The sequence below is a fragment of the Pithys albifrons genome, chromosome 5 (genome assembly GCF_047495875.1).
Source record: "Pithys albifrons albifrons isolate INPA30051 chromosome 5, PitAlb_v1, whole genome shotgun sequence".
In the NCBI taxonomy this organism is placed as follows: domain Eukaryota; kingdom Metazoa; phylum Chordata; class Aves; order Passeriformes; family Thamnophilidae; genus Pithys; species Pithys albifrons.
Window position 1 is genome coordinate 42,906,885 of NC_092462.1, and position 23,538 is coordinate 42,930,422.

At 37.9% G+C, this 23,538-nt stretch overlaps 1 protein-coding gene across 7 annotated transcripts in view; it reads right to left on the minus strand.

The window, feature by feature from the left end:
• Nucleotides 1–16,572, minus strand: part of SORBS2 (sorbin and SH3 domain containing 2) — a 150,572-nt gene extending 134,000 nt beyond the window's left edge. For 5 of the 7 annotated variants that reach the window (XM_071556337.1, XM_071556334.1, XM_071556335.1 and 2 more), the window contains exon 1: nt 16,429–16,572. In XM_071556337.1, coding sequence (XP_071412438.1) covers nt 16,429–16,514 — 86 coding nt within the window. In that variant the 5' untranslated portion in view covers nt 16,515–16,572. The remainder of the gene's footprint in view (nt 1–16,428) is intronic. The other 2 variants (XM_071556338.1, XM_071556339.1) reach the window with 2 other exon arrangements.
• Nucleotides 16,573–23,538: the final 6,966 nt, after the last annotated feature.

Genomic DNA, 23,538 nt, shown 5'->3' on the forward strand with positions numbered 1-23,538 from the left:
AAAAGAAATCCACAGAAATAAATCCCAATTCCTTCCTTCCGCTTTACAAAGACTTATGTTGCAGAGCACATAAGGCCTAATGCCATTCTGCTTTTTCTTAACCTACCAGATTATGGCCAGCCCAGCTTTACACCTCCGCACTCTGCACTGAACTTCGATTTGAATTACCATGACTAAATAAATCCACAAAGGAATTTAGGCTTCTCAATAATTAACACAAGAGTGTTCTGCCAGTTCCCTAAGCTGACAATTTAGTACTGAAAAAATAAGGGACCTATATGAAAAACAGTCCTTAACTTTACCAATCTAGTAATTTTAACATGTTCTGCCACTCGTGGCACAGAGGGTAGGGATCAATAGACCTACCACAAGTGAACTGTTCAAACACTGAACCCTAGGGTGAAGAGATGATATCTGCCACCTCAAATAAGTGCAAATTCACTCACTAAAAGTCAAACAGTGTAGAGAAACATCTTTCTTAAATATTTCTTTAGTCTGTTTATTCATTTTGCTACTATGATCCACCTAACTGAAAATACAATCTAAAGACATAAGGAACAGTGCTGAGCTTTGAAGGCATCTAGCTACACGTAGATAACTCTTCAGCATTTTAGAATACAAGGTAATACTGCCAGAGTCTAATATTTTTCTGATATGTTTTTTAACCCCAAGAGTCTGATCTCAAAGGCAATATCTGGTTTTCAGGATGACCCAACATTTATACTTGGGTTTCCCACCTCTAATGGCAACATAGGATACTGTCATCATTAAAACAGCTGAAGTCAGACAAAAGCTCATTGAGATACAATTGCTTGGGCAAACTCTTTGTTTGTTGCTCACAGTTTCACATAATCATCATGACAGTTATCAGTCCTTCAGGGTGCAAAAAAGGTAATTATTTCAAGAGCTCAGGTACATGCCACCAGCAGACTTGAGCTACTTGCAGCTACACTGTCTCCTAACAAGCCAGCTCCTTCTCCCTACAAGAACACAGATAATGCTGTCACTGAAACTTGAGAGAAAGGCTGCAAGTAATATAAGAACAGCAGAAAGGAGAGTTACTGCTAAAGTAGATCCACTATAACTCCTAACCAAGGCCATGGGCATCATGAACACTTCTGTCAATAAATTAACTGAATGTATCACTGGAAAAACATGCCATCTGGCACCTCACAAGGAATCCTTGACCATCAGTTCCTGAGAGGTGCAGTTCACCACTACTGGCATTTTCCCAAGCGTGCCATGCCTAAGGACACCAAGGCCACCTAGCAAATACAGCAGCTCCAAGACCTAATATAAGGTTTTGCCTTGTGGGTACTGATGAATGAAAAACTAGAAATGAGCTGGCATTGTGTGTTTGCAGCCCAGAAAGCCAACCTTATTCTGGGCTGGATCAAATGAAGCATAATCAGCAGATTGAGGAAGGTGACTTTGCCCTTCTACTCCACTCTGGTGCTCTTACCACATACTCTTAGGCCCTCACACAAGTTGTTTCTCTAAACTGGTTCTGAAGAGATTTTTGATGGGATAGCACTGATAGGCTCATTGTTCATAAAGGGTGTGAAAAGAGAAATCTGGCTACAAATCAAGCCATGCCAGCTTGTAGGACCTCACAAAATATTCTTACTTGGGGCACTTTCAGCACAAGAGACAATTTGAATCAGCTTTCCTATGATCTCTCCCACCATGAAAGAGAAGGGACCTCCATCTGCTTAATAACAGGAAAACCAACAGTAAGTGTATTATTCCTGACAGACATTTGATCAGTCCATCATGTCATTTGATTAGTCTCCTTCAGAAGGCATCCAACAAGAAAGATACTCCAACTTCTGCAGATACTTCAGTACTCAGTTATCCTTAGCATTTATTGTTTTGTTTGGCTTTTTTTTTCCTAGCTCCAACTGAAGTGTCCTTTCCTGTAATTTAAGCCCAAAATATAGCAGTTCTGGAGATTTAGATACACACAATCAAGCTCAAATTCCAAACATGCACAAGTCAAAGCAGGACTAGAGCAGCCCAACTGTCAGGCTACACCTTCTTTATATTGCATTGCACACAGCTCAGCAATTTTGAGGGCCTGCAGGTAGATAGCCAGAGATATCCGTGAGGCTTAGCCAATAGATTATGCCAAAGAAAGCAATATGACTTAAAGAGAATACTATATTAGATTGGGACTCTGATAAGAAAAACGCTTACAGATTTAAAAATCACCTTATTCAAGAGTAGAGCTGAATCACTGATTTCTTTAAAAGTGCCATGGACCACACCACACATATTTCATTGCCCCAGTCAGCTCGGTGGGCACTGTAAAGCTTTATCTCACCCTTATACTTCCAGTAAGCTAGAAGTGGCCAGTCAAGCTTGTGGCTTCATTCTATTGCAATCACCGACTACATTTATCAAGTTAGGCCTACATATAAAGACAACAGATAAATTACACAGAGCATAAACTGATTCCTGCAGAGAAGTTCAAAAGCTCTAAGGCTGCAAGAATCAGAACGGAAAACCCAGGGCATCAGAGTGTGATCAGCATCAATGTACATCTTAGCTAGAAACATCAACACACTCAAGCCTTTATGAAATGAAGCATGACCACAAAAATAGGCTTTAACAGGTACCAAATTGTAGATGATTCCCAGAGAGATGCAGATAGTAGCCATCTAATACTTTATTTCCCTCTCACACATCAGTGGATAAATTTAAGGACTCAGCTGCTAAGTTCACATGCAGCCAATCAGAGCAGTATCATCACTACAAGAAAGTTACATGCCATAGACAACTTGCAAATGAATTTTTGGATTTGAAAATCTTGACACCCCAACTGCAGTATTACTGAAACTGAAAATGTCCAGACAATCCAAATACAGACAGTTGCAACTTTGAGGACAGGTAAGTTAGGTTAAGAAAGGGATGATATAGCAGGAGGAAGCTGTTAAGTGATGTTTCTTATTGTTTTGGGTTATTGTTTGTTTGTGATGGTAAATCACCCAGGCAATTTGTTTTCTGTAACATGATATGTCATCAAAACAGGAAGTCCCTAAACAAGCTCCTATTCAAATCTCTTTAATCCTGAAGATCATAATTTCTCCAGAAATTCCTCACACTAGTAGCTTGGAGGGAAAGGAGAACTTGGACTCAAGGAAGTTCTTCATCTTCCAAAAGTAACATTACAGTGTGCTGCCAACACATCCCAGTGGATATTCTATATCCCACTTAGTCCTATACCACTAGGAGAATGGCTCAGGAAATCAGTGCTGAATTTGTACTTGTTTTGTCATCTTGTCAACAGAAGCATATTGTAATGTAGTCATTTATCCCATACTGCTTCAGCTAAGTGAAAATGAGAGCTCTTCCACAGTTTTTGTTAGTTATTTGTGTTCTCTACAGCACCGTTAATTTCAGAGCCAGCTTTTAGTCTGAAACACTTGTTTGAGCTATATTCATGTTTTTCCTAGCTGGGGAAAGACAAGCTGATGTTTGTGGTGTTAAAGGCAGCACAGGATGTCACAGCTGTGTTGCCAGTTACTTGCTCTGTGTTGAGTATCTGTAGGCCAAAACTAATTTTTCAGCTAATGGAACTTGATCCTCATTTAAGCAGCAAGTACAGCGATGAGAAGAGCAAAGTTGTCATGGGTGACATTACTTAAAGGACTTTTAGAAATTTTGTAGTTCTCTTCCATCAGTACACTTTCACTGCTGATCAGTGAACATCATTAATTACTGAAGAATCCAAAACTGCACCCATGTTTTCCACTAATGTCTAATCCCACAAAAGGCTTTCAAAATGATGTTAACGGAGATAAAGTAACCATTTTATTAAAAGCTTAAACAAAATTACATGCACGCACATCAGTCAAATGTTCCAGTTATTATAACTTTCAGCAATTAACATATTTGATAACTATAATCAACCTGTGATACTATTTTCACCTGGTGCCCACTCTCAGAACAGCCACCTGGAGCCCCTCCAAGGGTTCTGAGCTTACTCTCCTGTTTTGACTACAAGCTTATTCTCTCAGTTGGAGTTCTTGCAGGTGTTCTTAAAAACAGTGTTTCCTTCGTAACGTGTGTCTAACAGAATTTGAGGAATGTGTGAGAAAATGTTCAGTAACTTCTAAATGCCACCTAAAACACAAGAAGCTTAGGAAAACTTACTCAACTTTTATAACTCTACGAAAATCTATAAAATACACATTAAAATCCTTAGGCATCACCACAAAAGGTTTTCTCCCTGAATAGATAAATTCTTCCACAAGGAAAGTAGCCTATTATAGACACGATTCTAAAATAATACTTCCTTTTCATCTTGATGCTGAAAGGGTTTTTTTTAATTTCTCAATTTTCATATTTTGTAGATTTTAGGAACACAGTAGATGTAATGCTGTAGATTTTAGTGAATTAATATTCAGCAGCTTGTAGCATAAAGGCCTTCTATCTCTACCCCTGTTCCAGAACAGGCAGCTAAGATCTGCCAGCTATTTAGTCTCTTTCTCAAGGTACCAGATTAAAGAATATCAGAGAGAACATAAACATGGAGCAGCGTGACCCAAAGCCCTGGAGAGCGTCCAGAGAACCTTTGTGTGCTGAAGAAGAGGAGGTGGATGAAGACAGAGGGTCCCAACGACCCCAGCCCCAATTCAACAGGGGTGGGAACTGGGAGGGGACAGAGGTGGAACTGGACATGTGGACAGTAGTGATTGGATAGGTTATATTATAAAAGCTATAGAACTTAGAGCTTGCATGCACGCGCGTCGATGTATTCCTGGATGAGCGGGGTTGCTCATTAAAGTGCCTGCCCATTATCTTATCTCCTACAAAACTTGGCTTGGAGTCTTTTTTACAGACTTTTACGGCAACAATCTCAATTTTTGGTAGCCAGTATGACTGCATACATTTTTTATGGGATGCAGTGTATACTTAAGAAAATCAGGGCCTTCTAAGAGATTCCAATCCATATAAAAAAGGCCAGTGCCAGCTAGAAAGGTGGGGAGAAAAGTCCTTGAAAATATTCTCAAGTAGCAACTAAGGGTTGGAACAATATGACTATACATATTTTGCACACTGGGTAAAGGAAGGACCACCTGTGTCCATACCATAAACCTAAATCCATGGCAGTTGAAGTTACATAAAAGAAGGCTTGAAGGACAGAAATGGAAACATCAGTCACATTCAGGAAGTTCTTAAGATAGGTGAGAACCGGAAGTCAAAAGCAGTACAATCTGAAGTAGATATTCTATTTTGTATCCCTGAAGTTTTTCACTTATTAGGTAGTTTCCTCTCTTTGGAAAATAAACGTATGGAAAGGCAGATTTCCCTTCCTAGAAATTGTTTACTTCCACAGAACTTTTATATCCTTTGTTTTTCAAATTCATCCACCTATTAATAAGAACAGCTCAAAAGACCCTTTTTTCCTCCTCAAGGCTGTTCCATTTTTTATCAGCTTGATACAATTGCTGTTCAAAACAGAAATTCTCAATTCTAACCCTTAGACAAAGATAATTACAAGCAACAGCAGACTATTAATAAACACTAAAAAAACTGAAGGATGAAGTCAGTTGTCACTTGTGGCATCCTCTTTTTCTAAAATGGCTTGAAAGTTTTACTTGTACTGAAAAACAAAATCGACAAATTAAAAGGTAACTTTTCTCTACAGAATTTATACAGGATAGTTAATCACAGAGTTTTCTATTTTACTTCCTCGAAGAAAAGGTAGAAACTAGAAAGTTGTCAAATTACTGCTTTGTACATAAAAACATCAAAAGTAGACAGACACATCTTCGCAGAAGTTTAATTACTACAAATTTAGCATCCAAAACACATCAAACTCTTTGTGTTGCCCTGCATTTTACTATGAACCTATTGACTCAAAATTTAAGCTCATGTACATCTGATGCCTACAGCAATTAAGCAAATTGCTCATAAGAAGAACACTAGAAAAGCATTAAATGGTGTTTTTCTAGCCTTTGCGTTCTGATGAGCAGGGTGAAAAGAAATTACATATGACTGACAGTTATCAGAAGACTAGAGTTTGAAACCAGAGTACAACAATAGGAGGGGGGGAATCACTAACAGTTCTACGTAGTGTCTGTGCAATTTTTGGTTATATATAACAAATCTGCTTGTGAGAGATGGGTGGCATGAACAAGAAACACATAAATCAAGACCAAAGTCTAAACTGCCCCTAAGTTGTTCAAACTTAGTAGTTCAAACCATTTTAATAGTACTTTTAAAAAGAGAAATAGCATTGAAATATAAAACCCCAAACCTCTATGCTATTATGCGATCCACATCCTAAAGAAGTTAACACACAGTCTTTTTATGATGCAATATTGCAACTTGCTACCTTTGAAATGACTACACAATATCTCTATTTCCTGATTGCTGCTCTTCATGAAGCTAAAATGATCCCTTACCTTGATTTTGATGGTGACATTTCAAACTTGTAGGTGTGCCTGCTACAGACAGCACAGAAAGTGAGATGATGTAACACCAAAACCACATTGACCTCAATGTGCAAATCTGGTTAGCATTTGTAGGATCCCAGCATGAAATGCACCATGTAAGTTGAAAGTAACTTCCCATCATCAAGTTTTAAGAGGCAGAATTCTTCTACCAGAACATCCCAATAATGTAAAATGTGTATATAAACATGCAAAGCCATTTCCAATAATAAATATACTGTAAATGAGGTTAGCAGATTCATTCAAGATGGTGCCAACCTTTTCAGCACAGACCTTAATAACAGTAAGACTTAAATGCCTTTGCAAGTAATTATAATAATAAAATAATTTATTTCAAGTGACACAAATAGACACAAGTGCAAAACTTTTTTTCATCTTTTATTTAAATCTTTCCAATATTCTTCAAAAGGAATTTACAGGCATCTGGGGCTGAATTTAAAACTAGAATAGCAAAAAGCTGGATGCTAGGCCTTTTCAGTGGCTTTTACAAGTACACAAGTTTACTGTAACTATTTTTTGATGAATTCAGGGAAGATTCCTAGTTTTGCCTTCAAAGGGAGAAAACAGAACAACAAGAGCTACCAAAAATACCAGAAAATAATAATTTCATTTGTAAGCCTCATTTTGCTAAACTTATCTCTGCCCTCTTTGAACAAACGTTGAAATAAATTCTAAGTTCCTTGTTTAGAATGCGTCTTTATATACACCCAGGTCTGAGATAAGTCACAGAACAACCGCCTTGCAGTCATGACCTTGCTTGTAAAAGTCTTATTCAGACTAGAGTCTTACAAGCCCAAACTTGAATTGCCATTTCAGTACTTGCAGCAGAAGATACTAATTCAGGATTATGAGAAACAAGAAAGTACATTTCAGAGTTTTGCAAATCTAAGCGTAAAAATTAAAAAATATATACTGTACCCACCAAAAAGGGTAGTGGCCTCACAGTATAATTTCAAACTTATCCCTAAAAAGTTCATGAAGAAAACTATTTGCTTTACGGCAAAGAAAAGCTAAAAATCCTTTTAGCTCCTAAAAAAAGTCCTCAGTAAAAACTATCCACATGTCAACAAAGAGAAAGTAAATCCAAAATTCAAATGCTTATTTTAAGAAGATTTAATTTACATGTATTATCTTGTTTTTACAATATCGAATGTGAAATTTTCACAGAATTATCTGCAATTAATTCAGAAAAAACACACTTTCAATGAACATAAAGACAATCTGTTGCAACACAAACTTTAAAATAAAGTCCATACAAGTCTAACTACAATTTATACAACACTGTAGATGGTAGTAGAACTACACAGACTTGACAGGACTACACACAAGAAAACTTGCAGTGTAACCAACTCTCCTAAAAGCTTCCAGCTCAGCTGATAATTAGAAAACCAAGCAATGCACTGAGAAATGGACACTTTCTATAATAGATTTGCAGTCCTAATACAAGTGTACATAAAGCAAACCACACAAAATATCACCACCAACATTCTAACAGCATTTGTCCCAGTTAAAACAATTTGTTACAAAACCAAATGACCAAAATTAGAGAATTTTCAGCAAATATACAGACACAGCAGAAGTAAAAGATAGCTCAGTGTAAACAGTAGCTTCATAGATGGTTTGAGGTACTGACTCCACAGTCAGACAACCAAGTTCCCCCTCTTGCAAAGGCCAGCTAAAATGAGTACCACAGCCTCTTCTTTTATGGGGTGTTACACTTGCCCCCAAGCTAACTACTGCCTGACTCCCAGCCTCAGAATTGCATTATTCCATTGCTGGTGGAGGACAAATAGTGAATTTCAGATAGAGGTAATTACATAACTACCTACTTGAAAACATGAGCCAAACTTCTAATGCTTCATCTAAAGTGCTTATGAAGAGCCGACTCAACCATTTGCATCTCCCCAAACCACAATACAACATACAGAATAAAACCACAGAAGGAGACAATTTGATTTCAAATCTGCACATTTCAATTGGAACTCTTAAATGTCCATATAAAGACTAAAAAACAAGTAAAAAATCGTATCTGTGGGTTGCCCTGGCACACTGTGTAGAGGTGACAAAACTGACTAGAATGCAAATATGACTTTTTTTAAAACAAAAAACCTGCAAGAAACCTTGGATACTCAAACATGTCAATTCTTCAAGGACCTGGCTCATGTTTCTTCACACCTGCTTCCCCTTCCCTCTCCTAAGCATGTGTTGTAGCTTTTCCTGAGAGGATTGACTTCTCCACAGCACGTCTGAATTCTCATTTGTAATTTTTTTTGGCCCCTCATCAGGAATCCTATTGTTTAGGCCTCTTGTCAACACACAACTTAACTACAGCATTTGATCCTACAGTTTTAAGTAACATTGCTCTTGTCTATGCAAAATGCACCCCATGAGATCAGTCTATCTTTTTTCTTGGAGCCATTGTGCTTGCCCCTACCCCAGAAGAGAGGGCACATAGAGATGGTCTTCTTACTGCATCAATTCTCCTTTTCCCCTTCAAGCACTTTCATAATTATCTTCCTGTTGTCTCTTGCAGCACTGCAAACTCTGAACACAACTGTAGACAATATCTGCTCAAATTTTCCCACATATATTTCATCCATTCAGAAGAAGCAGTAGCCTTTTATTACAGGAACACTTCCCAAGTCCATCTACAAAGCTACTGTTTCTTCCTCAAACATCTTGAAAATTTTCACTTCTGCCACAGGAAATTGGGAAACCACTGGTATCATAATCAAGCACTGCTCAAAGTCACCTGTTAATAAATGTGCTCTTCAGGTTACCTTTACATCAAGTGTGTTCCATCTTTTATGTTCAGAAACTACTGCAAAGTGAACTTAACCCCAACCCTTTCTTTGCATTGCGATTATCTAATATTTATAGAAACAAACACAGGAGTTTCCTTTCAAACAGCAATTCAGATGACAGTCTTTTTTTCCATTCATTAGGAAATAATTCATCTGCCATTTCTCTTCTGATGACTAATGATACAGAGAAAGAATGCCAGAAATGAAAGTGGAATGCATCTATATAGAAATAGTGTAACACCTACTTGCTGTTGTACTTGTTCTGGCTCTTTTACTCAAATTGACACATTTGTTTTCATTTGTGTTTTTTATCTAAGTGGTAACTGACTTTAGAGAATTATGTTTAAGGTAATTACACCAGTAAACATTGCAAAAACTAAACAAATTCACATCTGGATTAATTTAGCATAATATCTCTGCAATTATTACTGCCTTGCTAATAAGAAAAGTGCTGCCTCAATCTGGAAAGCATCTTCCTACTGCTTCACTATAGTATGTGTTAAATACAACAGGTGCAGGCTTCCAAATAATTTTTGTAGATTTTGCAGTACTGACAAAGCATATTCTGAATCTGGCCTTTGCTCAAGACCATAAATCAGTCATCTGTGAATCAAATAGCACTGGCAAAAGCATGTGAACATGTAAATCTACAGCTATGCAAACACAAAATTTAAAACCTCTCTCCTGTACTTGTCTAAAGTAGAATGATAATCTGCAAGACTCAGATTACATGATCCGTATCTGTAAAGTGACCCTTATAGAAGAGGTCTCTTAAAAGGCTTGAATTTGCCTGACTATCTGCATGTATGTCCAAACAAAGTCTTTGGTTTGGTCTTTATTCTACTGTCAAACCTGTCAGCTTCTCTCTTCATTCTCATACAGTAGCACTTCATTTGATTAGACTTTTATATTTTATTTATTCAAAGTAAACTATTTGATTGTATCAGTCACTCTGAAATAATTATTTTTCCTAACAAATACAGATTCTTCCAAAAGAAAAACAGTGCAATTACCACATATTTGATTACCCAGGAGAATGTCACTCCTTAGAGTTCCCTAGAACAGTGACGTTCATTAGAAATTCACTAGAAATTACATTAAGTTAAATTTGTGCTGGCAACTGCTGGCTTCTGTCATAATTTACTTATTAAAATATATAAACTGCATGACGGGCTAGAAGGAGCAGTGTGATGTACATGATGAATGTATGAATTAAGTGATACGTACTGAGTGTTTTGCATTGGCACCACTTTGGGTTGCTGGCTTGTCTCTAAAATCTTTACTATTGTTTGTCTCTAAAATCTTTACTATTAGTAGGAAAAAAACCAGACAATAACTGCTTAAGATCAGTAGTGTGACCTCTATATTCAAAAGGGAATTATTTATTACATACTTCATCTAGGCCAATCACTAAAGCTTAGGACTGCCTTAGTATGTTTGAAATTCAAAACTTCCACAGGTATCTCATAATGTGTAAAAACAACAGTAAAAATACCAAGCCAAGCTTGGGCCATCTAATTCATTAACCCATTCCTTATGATGGCCTAGGATGGCTGTTTCATCACAGACAGCAAAACATATTGTGCTAAAGATTTACTATTTAAACTTTCTGAAATACAACTCTTTGTAATTCTTACCAATAAATAATAACCTCATACCAATTATTTACTCTCATTTACCATAGTCCAAGGTACTAAAAAAGCTCATACTATCTGCTCAACAGAACAGAGAATTTGAAGTTCTCAAACAAATACAAAATTCAGAGAGTAACAAGCATTTAGTACCTTACAAATGTCATTTTGCACCTGCTTGAAACCTTGGTGCCAATGATATCTTGATTTTACACTACATTTGTATTTAGAAAAATCAAAACATTTTTTTGTTTTGTAATTGTGTCTAACTTTTTGTAATTAAGAGATAATGAATATTTAAACCCAGACAACATTCAAAGCATGAAATTTATTTGTCTACTCCATGCTCCATTCCATTGCCTGAATCACTACTTTTCCCTTGTGGTCACTTCAAATAGTGAAAACACTATTGATATGAACAGAGACCCTCTCTAATAATGTGTAATTTCTAGTGCATACATTTTTCAGACACCAGAATTTATCCAGGTAACTGAATCATGGACAGCCTCCCTACTCCAGCATTTGCTAAAACTTTCAGCAAGTCAATCCCATTGACATATATGTGGCTTTGTTAGACATGGTAGCACTCAGAAGTACACTGTGGTGCTGAAACTTTATATTCAGGCCACAGTTAATTCAGAGCCCTCAGACAACATGGCATCATGCTGAAAAGAATAGCCTATGGCTGTCCTGCTCCTGACATAGTCTTCACCCCTTCTTACCATGGGCTGTGAATCTGCCCAACCCTAAGTCTCTTAGGAAGTGTTACAACTACCTTTCAGTCTTGATGCAGGTGAACTGGAGAATGACCTATTGATGCTGCTCAGAAAAAAATAAAATAAAAAATCAATAAGGAACCAGACCTGTTGCTTTTAAACTATTTGACCACTTATTTTGATGAGCTACTGTTTTCTGATTAGCATAACCGTTGATTCTATAAACAAACGCAATCTTTAGAAATCAATGCATTACACTGTTCTTATAAACCTTGACGAATTTCATTTTCAGCTATGAGAATTGCAGTTACTTATTCATTTTCCTTTTGGTTTCATCATACATCCCTGCCTATATTTTGGCTCCTGATGAAGCAATAGAATAAAACCACTATGTTTGTGGACAAATTTAATCACCCACTGCTGCTAAACTAGAGATAGCTTTAGTTCCCCATGAAACAGCTCAGTTGTACACTGCTTTAATGCTCGCACATAAAATGCAAGACAAATGCCCTAAAACGAAGTAAATCTTTCATTAGTGTGTGTTTCAGCATTACTCAGAAGCTATTTTCTGAAAAGGCTAATGAAAAAGTTTACTGTATAGTTTGATCATATTAAAGATTGAGAAGAAGAATGTTTTCTTTTCCTGTCATTTGTATATTTTCCCATCATCCTTTGAGACTCGGGATCTTCAGCATCACTTCTTAAAAAAGTTCACAGTGCTACTCAGGTTACTTAAGAACACAGAACCTCATCTGTGCTATTCAACCTCCTGATGGTGGTTGGTGAGGGTTTTAAGGGTGGATGAGTCAGAACACTATCTGTATTCAGTACAGAAAGTTGAAAAAAAAATCAATCTATTTAGGTAAACAAGTTAGAAATAACAAAAGAAAAGAGTCCGCCTTTGGAATTTCCTACTTTACAGCAGCATTAACTATGATGTATCACTGTTATGGAACAATACATCTGAACAGAAAAATACATTTCATGCTTCAAAAACACTGGAAGCAGGAGTAGATTTAAATGTGGTCATCCAGCATGCCTTTATTCAACGATACATACTGCCCTTTTAAGTACCTTACTTCTCTCCCTTTTCCCTCCCATATATGGAGTTTTCTATTACATCAGTGCCTTTTAAAGTCTTTTCAGCTTTTGTTTTAGCTCTAGAATGTTAAGAAGCTTCATCATTTCAGAAAGGCCAGCTTTTATCAAAACATTTTCATGAAAAGACACCAGACTATTTGAAGAAAAATGAACACAGCATCTATGGTACAGTCATCTCTCAAATAGGAAGCTAGACACTACATACAACAGTAAAAAAAGAAAATTCAGACTGGCAGCAGTAACATGCTTAATGCAATATGAAATTAACAACATGGGAAAGGATCAATAACACAGCAGTAGGACACAATACCAAAGCATACATTTGCAAAATTCTAGTTTACAAACAAGCAGAAATTGACAACTGCTATTTCTATGTTTGTGCAGACAGACTCACTGTAGCAGAAATACTGTTCCAATGTCACATGTGATGCTGTTTATGCACTCCAGATGCAACCTCATAATTGATGCATTATATTCAATACCTGATCCTTGCTGTACAGAAGTGACATTCAGCCATTTCACAGTGTAACATCATACAACATACCCTAATTTGATACCTGAGTGTTTTCCCTGGGCACATACCATCTTTATTGTTGCTCACAGGTTGGTCATATATGGAAGTACAAAAACAGTCCATAGGCTGAGGGTAAATAACAGTTACTGTGCTCCACACACCCCATGGCTGGGTGATGCTTATCACTATTTGCTTAGAGATGATTATTTTAAACAAACAACATACCAAAAAAGCTGTTACACCACTTGATTCTATCTTCTTTGGTCATCCTGGTCTCTTATTTTTATTACTATTTGCACCTGCTACAACGATACTGCATTTAAGGATTCATCTGCCTGCTTTTGCTATGCCGGTATCCTGTTTAAGAGCAACACATGGGCCCAGAGCCACCTTATAAGGTCATCTGTCAAAAAAAAATTTGAAGTGACCGTAATTTTAAAGCATGACAGCTGATGTTATTTACATCTCAAGATCAAGAGAGAGCCTGACTTTGCACAACCTAAAGGCTTTCAAATAATGTATAATCATCTCTTGGTAGAAGCCGTGGCTCTACTGAAACCTGTAAAACTTCTAGACTTCAACTGGAACTCCACACTACCATTTCTAATGTAAAAATACCCAATTTGTTCTATGTCATATTATTATCAAGGTCTTTTTGTAAACCACCTAAGTACACTTCAGTTCATCACGATATGAAAAATGTCCCTCTCCCTGAATGCCCATTTGATTTCTGTATCAATGACCCAATTCTAGGCCTTTATATCTTATATCATGTGGAATTAGCTCATACTGGATACACTCATGACTTAGTTTCTGTTTATTACCTCTAACTTATTTAAAATTGTCCTCTGCACCAGATTCTATTGCAGCACCTTCAGGTCCATTACTGACGGTCACCGATTTGATTTACAAATAGCTCTGAAGGGATCAAATGTTGCCAAAGAGACAGTAAGGAAAGAGAGGGAAGCTGGGAACTGATGTAAGAAAAATGACAAAAGGAGAAAAGCAGAATGGAAAGAGGACAGAATACTGGTTTAAATAATAGTGACTAATAGGATGCATCTATCAGCACCTAACAGGTGCACACTGTTTAGTGATTAGTCATAGCTAGTCCTCACTTGTTTTCATAACACCTTAAATTCTTCATACTGAGATAGTCCACCTCAGACTACAAGATCCTTCACTTTTTGCATACTGCTACGTCCGTGTTTCCTGTTGTTGTAACATAATTTGCTTATCTCTTTGTTTAAGGCTTGCCAACATCTCAAACACTAGCTCTGCTTGTTTATAATTTTCATCATAATTACACAATCATAAATATTCATATAGTCCTGCATTGTAAATGCACTTTATAGAATACAAATAAAGGCAGTTTTCTGAAACAATTATTGTGTGACCCCAACATGGAGGTATAGCAAAAGAAGCTGGGGTGTGCACTCACCAAAACTCAAATCCTGGCATGATTCAAGTAATTTGGAGCTTTCCTAAAGGAAAAATATGCATAGTAGCAATCCAGTTATATACTGCAATGTCTCATTTGGGGGACTGCTGCTGAACATGTTTGTTCAAATGCCTTTGCAGGATATATACAGAAACAACACCTTGGAATTTGGCTCCTAGTTACAAAGCACTAGTTACTAATTTAACTATAAAAATACCAGACCTCAAATAGTTAATTTTATGCCCACTCACCTGTCCAAACAAATTGCTCATTTCAGTGTAATTTAAATCCACGTAATTATTAAGGAAGACTTAAACCAAAAAATCATCTCATTTTCTATAGATGCAAGGTGAATCATAAAATTTGGTTCAGTTGTCAGAAAAATTTCATGTATTTTAGTATTAGCTAATTCAGAAATTGCATTACTGCATAAGCATACAGTTGGTAATTTGGAAAATGCTACTTTTAATAGAAACCTTATCTGCCTGGAGGGATTGCAGTTTTATTGACCTAGGTCTAACTAGAGCTTTCACCTCTAATGCAGATGTGTTGTGACTAACAACTATCCAGAACAATTCATTTTAATCTGAAAATCCACAGCACTAACATATAGCCCCATTAGAAGACCCCTCCCATTTCAATTAGTTTCTTACATTTGTCTTAGTGTTTTTATTTTCTCTACCTTCAGCAGACTATCTCAGAATCACTCATTGTCCAATAAAAGTTTAACCGTCTTGTGCTATTAATGTGCTGGTGCTCCATGTGGAGTGCTCGTTTCCTTCCCTTTACTGAACGCCAAACGGAGGGACACAATGGGTGTGTTGTGCTCTGTCTAGCACGGTACGTGCGATATCTTTAAAACGGAGGTGTGAGCCGGCTATAATACCACTAAGTCTTAACAGCACAAGTACCACAAACTAATCAACCACAGCACTGGGGCATGCAGTCCATTGCAAGCTGGTGAAAAAGCTGCTTTTTATTATGACCTACATACTGCACAGCAGCAGTTGGACAATTTAAATCTAACACTGAGGCTGAACACAATGCATGGAATCCAGTAATGATGAACTCAGCGATGTAAGGCTTTTTAAAGATGCTCATGAGTGCTATGTTATTTGATTTCACACATGCTATCCCGATGGTAAAAAGCACAATGAGAACACACAAAAAAATAATCCTTGCCTTATAATGCAGGCATGAAATTTTATCAACGTTTTATCAAACATCCTTCTGAATCAGCAACCATATGGAACACCACGTCGAAATACTTAAGGAAAACGCAGTCTGACCAATGAACTCAGCAACCACTCTACACCAGCCACTGCCCAAAGCCATCTTTTCAACGCACAGACGCACCTGGAGAAGCGTATTTCGTGCACGAAGCTGCGCTAGCCGTGTTTCTCAGACCCGCACCGGGCGTACCTCTCCCGCAGCGGCCGAGGCGCTCACGGCTGCCTTTGCGGCGGTGGCGGCTCCCACGCCCGCCCTCCCCGCACACCTGCTCCGGCAGCGCCGGCAGCAAGGGCTACAGCCTGCTCCGGGATCCCTGGCGCCCGTTCCAGAAGCAGCCAGCGAGCTGCCGAGACGGCACTGCGGAGGAACCCTGCCTGTGCCAGACAAAACCGCGCTCCGCTGCCTGTCAGCAGATATGCAGCACTATCGCCCCGCATTCCACCTCCCCCGGTCGGCGGCGGGAGCGGCAGCCGCCAGCCTGTCAAAATGGCAGCTCGCGAGCCCGCCCGGCCGCCGGAATTACTCACTCATATGCCTGTGTCTTGTGTCCCCCGATGGGATTTTTGTTTATTCGCCGGTACAGCACAGCATAATATGTCACATTGTTTTCCATAAGCAAAATGGCTGGTCCCCTCGGCACCGCCGCAGAGCGCTCATTGGGCTCCCCCGGCTTGCCGGAGCCATGGCAACAGCCAACAGCGGCCCGGCCCGGCCCGGCCCTGCCCGGCTCGGCCCCACTCCCGCCCCGGCCCCGCCGCCCCCGAGCCCCCCGGGGCCGGGCGGCACCTCCGCAGCGAGCGCAGCGGCGGCGCCGGAGCGGTGATGGAGCACCGCGGCGAGCGGCGCGGCCCGGGGGCTGCAAGTACCCTGCGAACGCCTGCAGGGAGCCTGCTCTGATGCACCGAATTTAAGCGCCGAAATTACTTGACAGGGCACAGTATAAGCACTCAGAGTAATCGTCTTTATTTAGGAAATAACCGTCAGGATACCCACTACACAATAGGCAGCTAGTTTTCCAACAATAAAGCACCAGCCCCCACTCGTTTACAAAAAGCTAACCCCTGACATTATCACAGTTTCTAGTGTTTATAAACACATTTCTTACTGCTATCGAAGACGACCTTCAAAGATTGAGTATTGCAATCACCGTGTAAACCCGTTTTATTCTATTTAGAAGAATGCAATTTTTCATTTCAGAAGTAGGAAGAAAAAGAGATTTTGCGAGCAATTTAAAACTACTTATAAAAATTCAAAGAGTGTCATTAGCGCATGTCTCAACTTCCAGGAGTCAGGAACAAAACCTAGAAAGTACATGCAGCACTCTTCAGTCCCAAGTTCTCAGAAAATCATTTAGAAGCATTAAATTTATCTAACCAAGGAGACTGCATTTCATACACAAGAGTTCTGAGTATTAGTCAGAACTTCCCAGTTGTTAATGGGGACTGACTTCTTACATAAATCATGCCATTTCCTTGTTCAGTGTCATAGTTTTCTGGGACTGCAGCAGGTTTTTCACCTTGGAGTACACACAGCTTGTAGACAGGGCTCTGCTGCTCCATCACTAAGTAAATTTGCTGCTCTCTGGATCCAAGGGCAGTGGTGTCCCCACTGAGTCCCAGGCAGAGAACTAAAGTCCACTCTGGTGGATTTTATGCATTTCTTCTTTCAGCATCTTTACCCTCTTTCCCTTGTGTAAGGGCTAGTTCCTCTGAAAGTGTGTATTGAGCTCTGTGAAAGTGACCTGGGAGGGGTGCACTAGGAGACAAGTAGGTAAATTCCGTTTATACTTCTGAGGTGTCAGAGCTGAAACATTCCAGTACATTTAAATAGATGCTTCAACAATCTTGTTTTTATCTCACTTAGCCTTCTTTAAAAAGATGGGTGGATGACCACATCTCTCAAAGTACAGTTGGGGCTGAAAGTCTGTACTAGCATGAGGCAAAAGAATCCCCAGCTCCCATGACTCAAAACATACTTTCTGTGGTGTGATTACTGTCTAACTGTACCTTTCCATCAAAAAAGGATGTCTGCTGATTTGGCAACCCAATTCTGAAGCATTTTTTCTAGAAAACATTAAACTATTGAAGTAATTATTTACATTCTAAGTATTAAAACAAAACCAACCTGCATTACAAGAATACCATTTCACCATGATTGGTTCACTTTTTTTGTTAATAAGCAACATGAAACAAACTGCACATGCAGTCTCTTGCTTCTTAATACATTGATACAGTCACTGACTCTAAGAAAAAATAAATTAAAAAATTCTCTATTACTTTGCATTAACTGTGGTTACTTTCATAATACTCTATGCAGGCAGGATAAAATAGCTTTCAGAAAAGTAGAGGTAATGAGTTTTTAAATAATAGATTACAGCTTGGAAGGATTTTAGATGTTTGTCCATATCTATGTATTTATACATATACAGGCATCTTAACATACAGTGGAAGGACAATATTTTCATAAGAATGGTTTTAAAGTTTGTTTTTAACAAAATACCTGTTGTAAGATCACAAGTTCATAATTCAACTTTTAGGGCTCTAGAACTGTCTGTAATGCAGGCACACTCCCATCCAGAAAAGAGTGATAGAGCTTTTTCATGCAGCATGCTCATAGGACTTAACAAGGTACATGCACATGCAACCTTTCCTTCTTCACAGTTTCATAAATGATTAGGCAGAAATTAGAAGAGGCTTAACCAAAGTGCAGATTATGGTTCCAATTCAGCAAACAATTCAAGCACAAAGAGTGAGAAGCTAACTTTTCTGAGTTTACCTAAAGGCTCCACAGAAGTCCTAGAAACAGTTTCTGATGCATGCTCTGCAGTAATAAAATTTCTCCTGGAAAACCACGTTGAAATCATAATATCAAAGGATAGGAACTGGACCCAAAGTGGAGAATAGCCTCTTACAGGCCCCCAAGGCTCAGTTACACTGCTATGTCTGTATTTCTAGAAGAGCTCCAGAACCAGGCAGCTGAAATAGTGGTTGCTAGCTTGCTTCCCTTATATAAAACTTAAAGTGCAAGGCATAGAGTCATACTGACCCTACAAGGAGTATTTAAGTGCTTAAAGATAACCAGTTGCCTGTTGCATTAGAACAGAGCTGAAAATAGAACACATCATTTGGTATCTTTGCTCAAATCCTACTCCCACATTAATTCAAATAAGCTTCCTGATCTCACTTGTAGTACCTGGAGGACAGTTGCTCACATCAGAACCATCAGAGCTGAAAGAAAGAGTCCTCCATGGACAGAAAATGTCAAAAGACCATATCCTGGTTAAGAAGCACTTGCTATATTAAAATCAGCATTTTATTTACTGCATCGCAATTGTACCTAGATATATTAACTATATAAATAGGAAAACACCCACTGTCCAGCTGTCCTGACTATCATTAACAATTACAGATCTTTCTGATCCTCATTCGAATTCTGTAATCACTTGATGGTGTACTGAAATAATAGTCTTTTTCATGAAGGCAAACTGGATTGCTCTAATAATAAAAATAAAATCATCACCTCTCAAAGGTCTCAAATTTAAAAGGACAGATTTTTTTTAAATTGTTGGTCAACTTGCTTAACTGCAAAGCAGTATGTAAACAGAGTGAATGTTTGTAGGTGAGTATGCTGAAGAATAGATTAGTTGACATAATTTTTCCAAGGTTCTAGGTGATGATAATCCTGAGGAAAAAAGCTAAAAAGCTCTGATACCTGATTCCCAAGACATTGCTATAATCAACTGCCTGAGACACAACCTGTAGAAGAGTGAACTGGAATTCAGACATAAGGAATTACTTTAATCCAGAGTCAAACTTGTTTGCAGCTCCTCTAGCTACTGAGCATGGAGTATAACTCCAGTTTTATTGCCTTTATATTTCCAAGTTCTCACCAGTAACAACTCTGATCAATTTTCTGTACTGTGGATTCAATCAGATACTTGGCAAAGATGCTGACAGACAATTCTATCTAGACTGTATAGAGCAATGACTTGACATGTCATGCATTAAAACAATCAGAAGAGCATTTCAGAAACATTTCCTAAAGCATATTTGGGAAAGTCCTATAACAGGAAGTATATTCTTTTGCTCACAGTTGCTACATGCTACTCCTCACAAGTAGTGCAGCCATAAAATAGGATAGAAAAGCTGAGAAAAGTAACTCTGATTTACTTAAAAGTAAATATTTAAAAATTTTTAAAGTAAACCCTGAAGCCCTTTGCTAATTAATTAGAGATGAAAGAGTCTTAACCTAATAAGACTAGATCCCTCATGTTTTACAGCAGTGTTAAAGATGCTACTGAATTCCTGGAGCAATTTCAACACTATTTCCTATCCTATATTTAATATTTTACTTTCTCATATAATTTAGTAAAAAAGCAATAGTGAAGGTATCACTGCCTAATCTCAATTACGAAATATTAAAAAAATATAGTAAGTTGCTTTTTAGCTGTTTGCACATATAATTTTAGATTAATTTCAAGTAAGATGAAATATAATCAGAAATAGACTTGTTATTTTCCTTTTCTGTTTACTCAGCCATGAAATTGGATTAACTAACATATCATATAGTATAACACCTATTTATTTTGTTGTCACTTACCCCAAGAAAACATCTCAAATTTTATGATGTATTGAGCAGATAATGAGAACTACAGTATGGACAAATGTTCTGTTTTCAGATCTTTAGGACAGTATTTCAGAGCAAAAGGCAAACTTGGGCTCATGAAGAGATTATATGCTAGGTTGTCCCAAAAATGAATGCTTAAATGTTCAGCTTTAAGAGAAAATAACAAACCTTCAATATGAAACTAACACACAGATGAGTGTCTGTGTTAAAGTTACGCTTCCAAATTTGGAAATAGCACCAATACGTCAGTTGTAACAAATCAAAACCAAAAAATGAGAAACTGCTACTGAAATGCATTATGCTTTCAGTGTATGCCAAGAACATTCTCAAGACAATTAGTAGTTATCTGGTCAATTTGTACTTGAAAGTTTTCCAGTCCTGATTGTGTAATTTACTGACAGCTCCATTAAATAACTATGTTAATTCTTAGCCCTAAGCAGAAGTTCAGATTAAGTCAAGTTCTGAAGAATATCCCAGGCCTCCTAGTTTGCAGCACCCTCCAAAAAGCTAGTTCTGTCTCCATTCTGAACTGGAGATCCCTATAAGCCTGAGTTCCTGTGAACATCACATGCCAGTCTTGGCAGTAATGCTCCGCCAAAATGCTCAGAGATCTGAAATGCTCTGTGTCAGAATTTTAATAATTTTCTGCTTCACAATTTATTGGAAAACCAAACTTGTCAGCATACATTATAAAGTCTTATTATGTAGTCTATACTTGTATATAAAAGTACAAACATACGACTGATAGCTACATAATGAAAAGAAAGTGAAAATGTTATTCCTTTTCAGTAACAGTTTCCTCATATTTTGCAATTTATGGAGGAATCAAATAAATGAATGCCTAGGACAGAAAGTTATTCTTCCTGCTTAGACACCAACAGCCTAGTCTGAAAGTATGTGAGTCGTCAAACATCACTGTTAGATATCCAGGCAGATGAGCTGTCAGTCTCCAAGCCTCCTCTTTCCTCCATTTATAATACATAAATCCAAAGTTTCACCTTCTCCTTTATTGTTATTCTTTATCACCTTCTCCTTGGCTATAACCTAAAGCCACATCCCTGTGATATTGCCAGTGTCCTGCTGAACTGCATCTTCTCTACTGGCAGCTGTTCCTTAAATCAGTGCTTCAGCTTTGCAACTCCTTGAGAGCAGCTACCAGAAATGGTCAGGCCTTTGTATCCCCTATTTGGCAATCTACTGCCATCCCTTCAAAAGCCTGCTTCATATCATTTCTCATGCACCTTATTACCGTTTTTATAGATGCTCTTCCATGCTCTACTAATTCAGACATGCATTCCTCTTCTCCATTTTGAGGAAAAATTCTTAACGTCTAATCACTACATTTTTAGTGACTGTGAGAAATGATAAAAAAAATGACAGGAAGACAAGTTTGTTGGTGGGAAGGTGGGGCAGGAGTGCAGATTTTCATGTGCTGCCCAAATTCTTGAAAATACTTTGCAAGAGGCTTTTATAACACACCTAGATCCTCTCATCAATTCTACCTCAGGCCTGCTTGGAACAAGGACTCAAACCAACAAGAATCAATTCAAACTTTTCTATTTCTGTGCAACTTGAAATATCTAGAGACAAATGAGTCATTGCTAATAATGAGGGTGTGGGTTCTTGTCTTTTTTTAAAAGAACTCTTTGCCTGTGTCTATATTTCTTTTCCCCTATAACCTCAATTGCTTTCAGCCACCTGCAAGTTGTATTTTTCTACCTCTTCTACTAACACACAGCAAACAGTAAGTCTGCTTCTTAATATTTTTCTCTAACCAATCTAATTTTGTTCAGTCTGGCATAGGAAAAACAAAGAAGAAATTAAGTAAAAAATCAACCCCAAATGATCTCTTTCCAGCTCCCCCACCCCATACTTTCAGCACTGTATGATGCTGAAAATCAGCTTACTAAAAATAGAGAACACTTTCCTAAACATGACCATACTTGTGGCTCTCAAATCAAAAGAGTTGTTCTTGCCTGATTAGATTGGCTTATTATGTGATAAAGAGCATGTTGGGTTAGTCCTGACACTCCTCAGAGCTAACCAGAGGACATTTAAGTGTTGGCTCGTACTTATATTTAGAATTCACACACTTTGCATGCAGCAGTTTGCTCACCTGTGCAATTCTCTTGGAAAAATAACTATTCAAAACAAAAGTTCAAATGCATCTGAAAGAAATGCCATCAGCTATGGTGTTTCAGATCATGATTTGTTAGAAGCACCAAGATTTAGGAGAAGCAGATGAATGAGAGCACCAGCAACAAACATGTATGATAAAGGTTGCAAACCATCATATTTTTCATCTTTGAAGACATGAAGTTTTAAAGAAACTGCTTGTAAATGGGACTAACACTTTATCATTTCTGAGAACTTGGCAACATCTCTCTATCCCAGATAAGGTCACAAATCAATGTCAAAACACCTCTGACAAAGTATAAAAACTGTAGCACAGTATGTCTAAGTCACACTAACATGTCTGTCTGGCACAACTACAATAGCAGAGTCGATAAGGTACCAACCAGCTTATCCACAGCATTCTTTTCATGAAGAGGTCATTTCTTCTTTTGTGCTAGGAAGTGAAACAATGCCAAAGCATTCCAGAACTGCTTAAACAAATAACATTAGAATCTACCTCCACTCAGATCTTAACAGCTTGTACTTTCTTGGTAGCCTGTTTATTTTCTTTAGAATGTAACATAACACATTAGGAACTTTAGCAGATCACCTGCCAAATATATCCTTTATTCTAGGAAGTGAATCAGCTTTTTTGTTATAATACAATAGATTTCAATTGCTTTCTAGCTTCAGCCATGGTTGGCTTCTTAAACTTAATGTAACATTCACTTCCTCTTATCCTGAAATGATTTTCAACTCTTTATTTTTGGTCTTGAACAGTGTTCAAGCAATAGATATAAAATTATGAAACACAATTATTTAAAAATTCTGCTGCCAGTTGTCCATCAAGTACCCTACCTATATTAAGAGTTTATCATAGAAACTTCAACTAGACT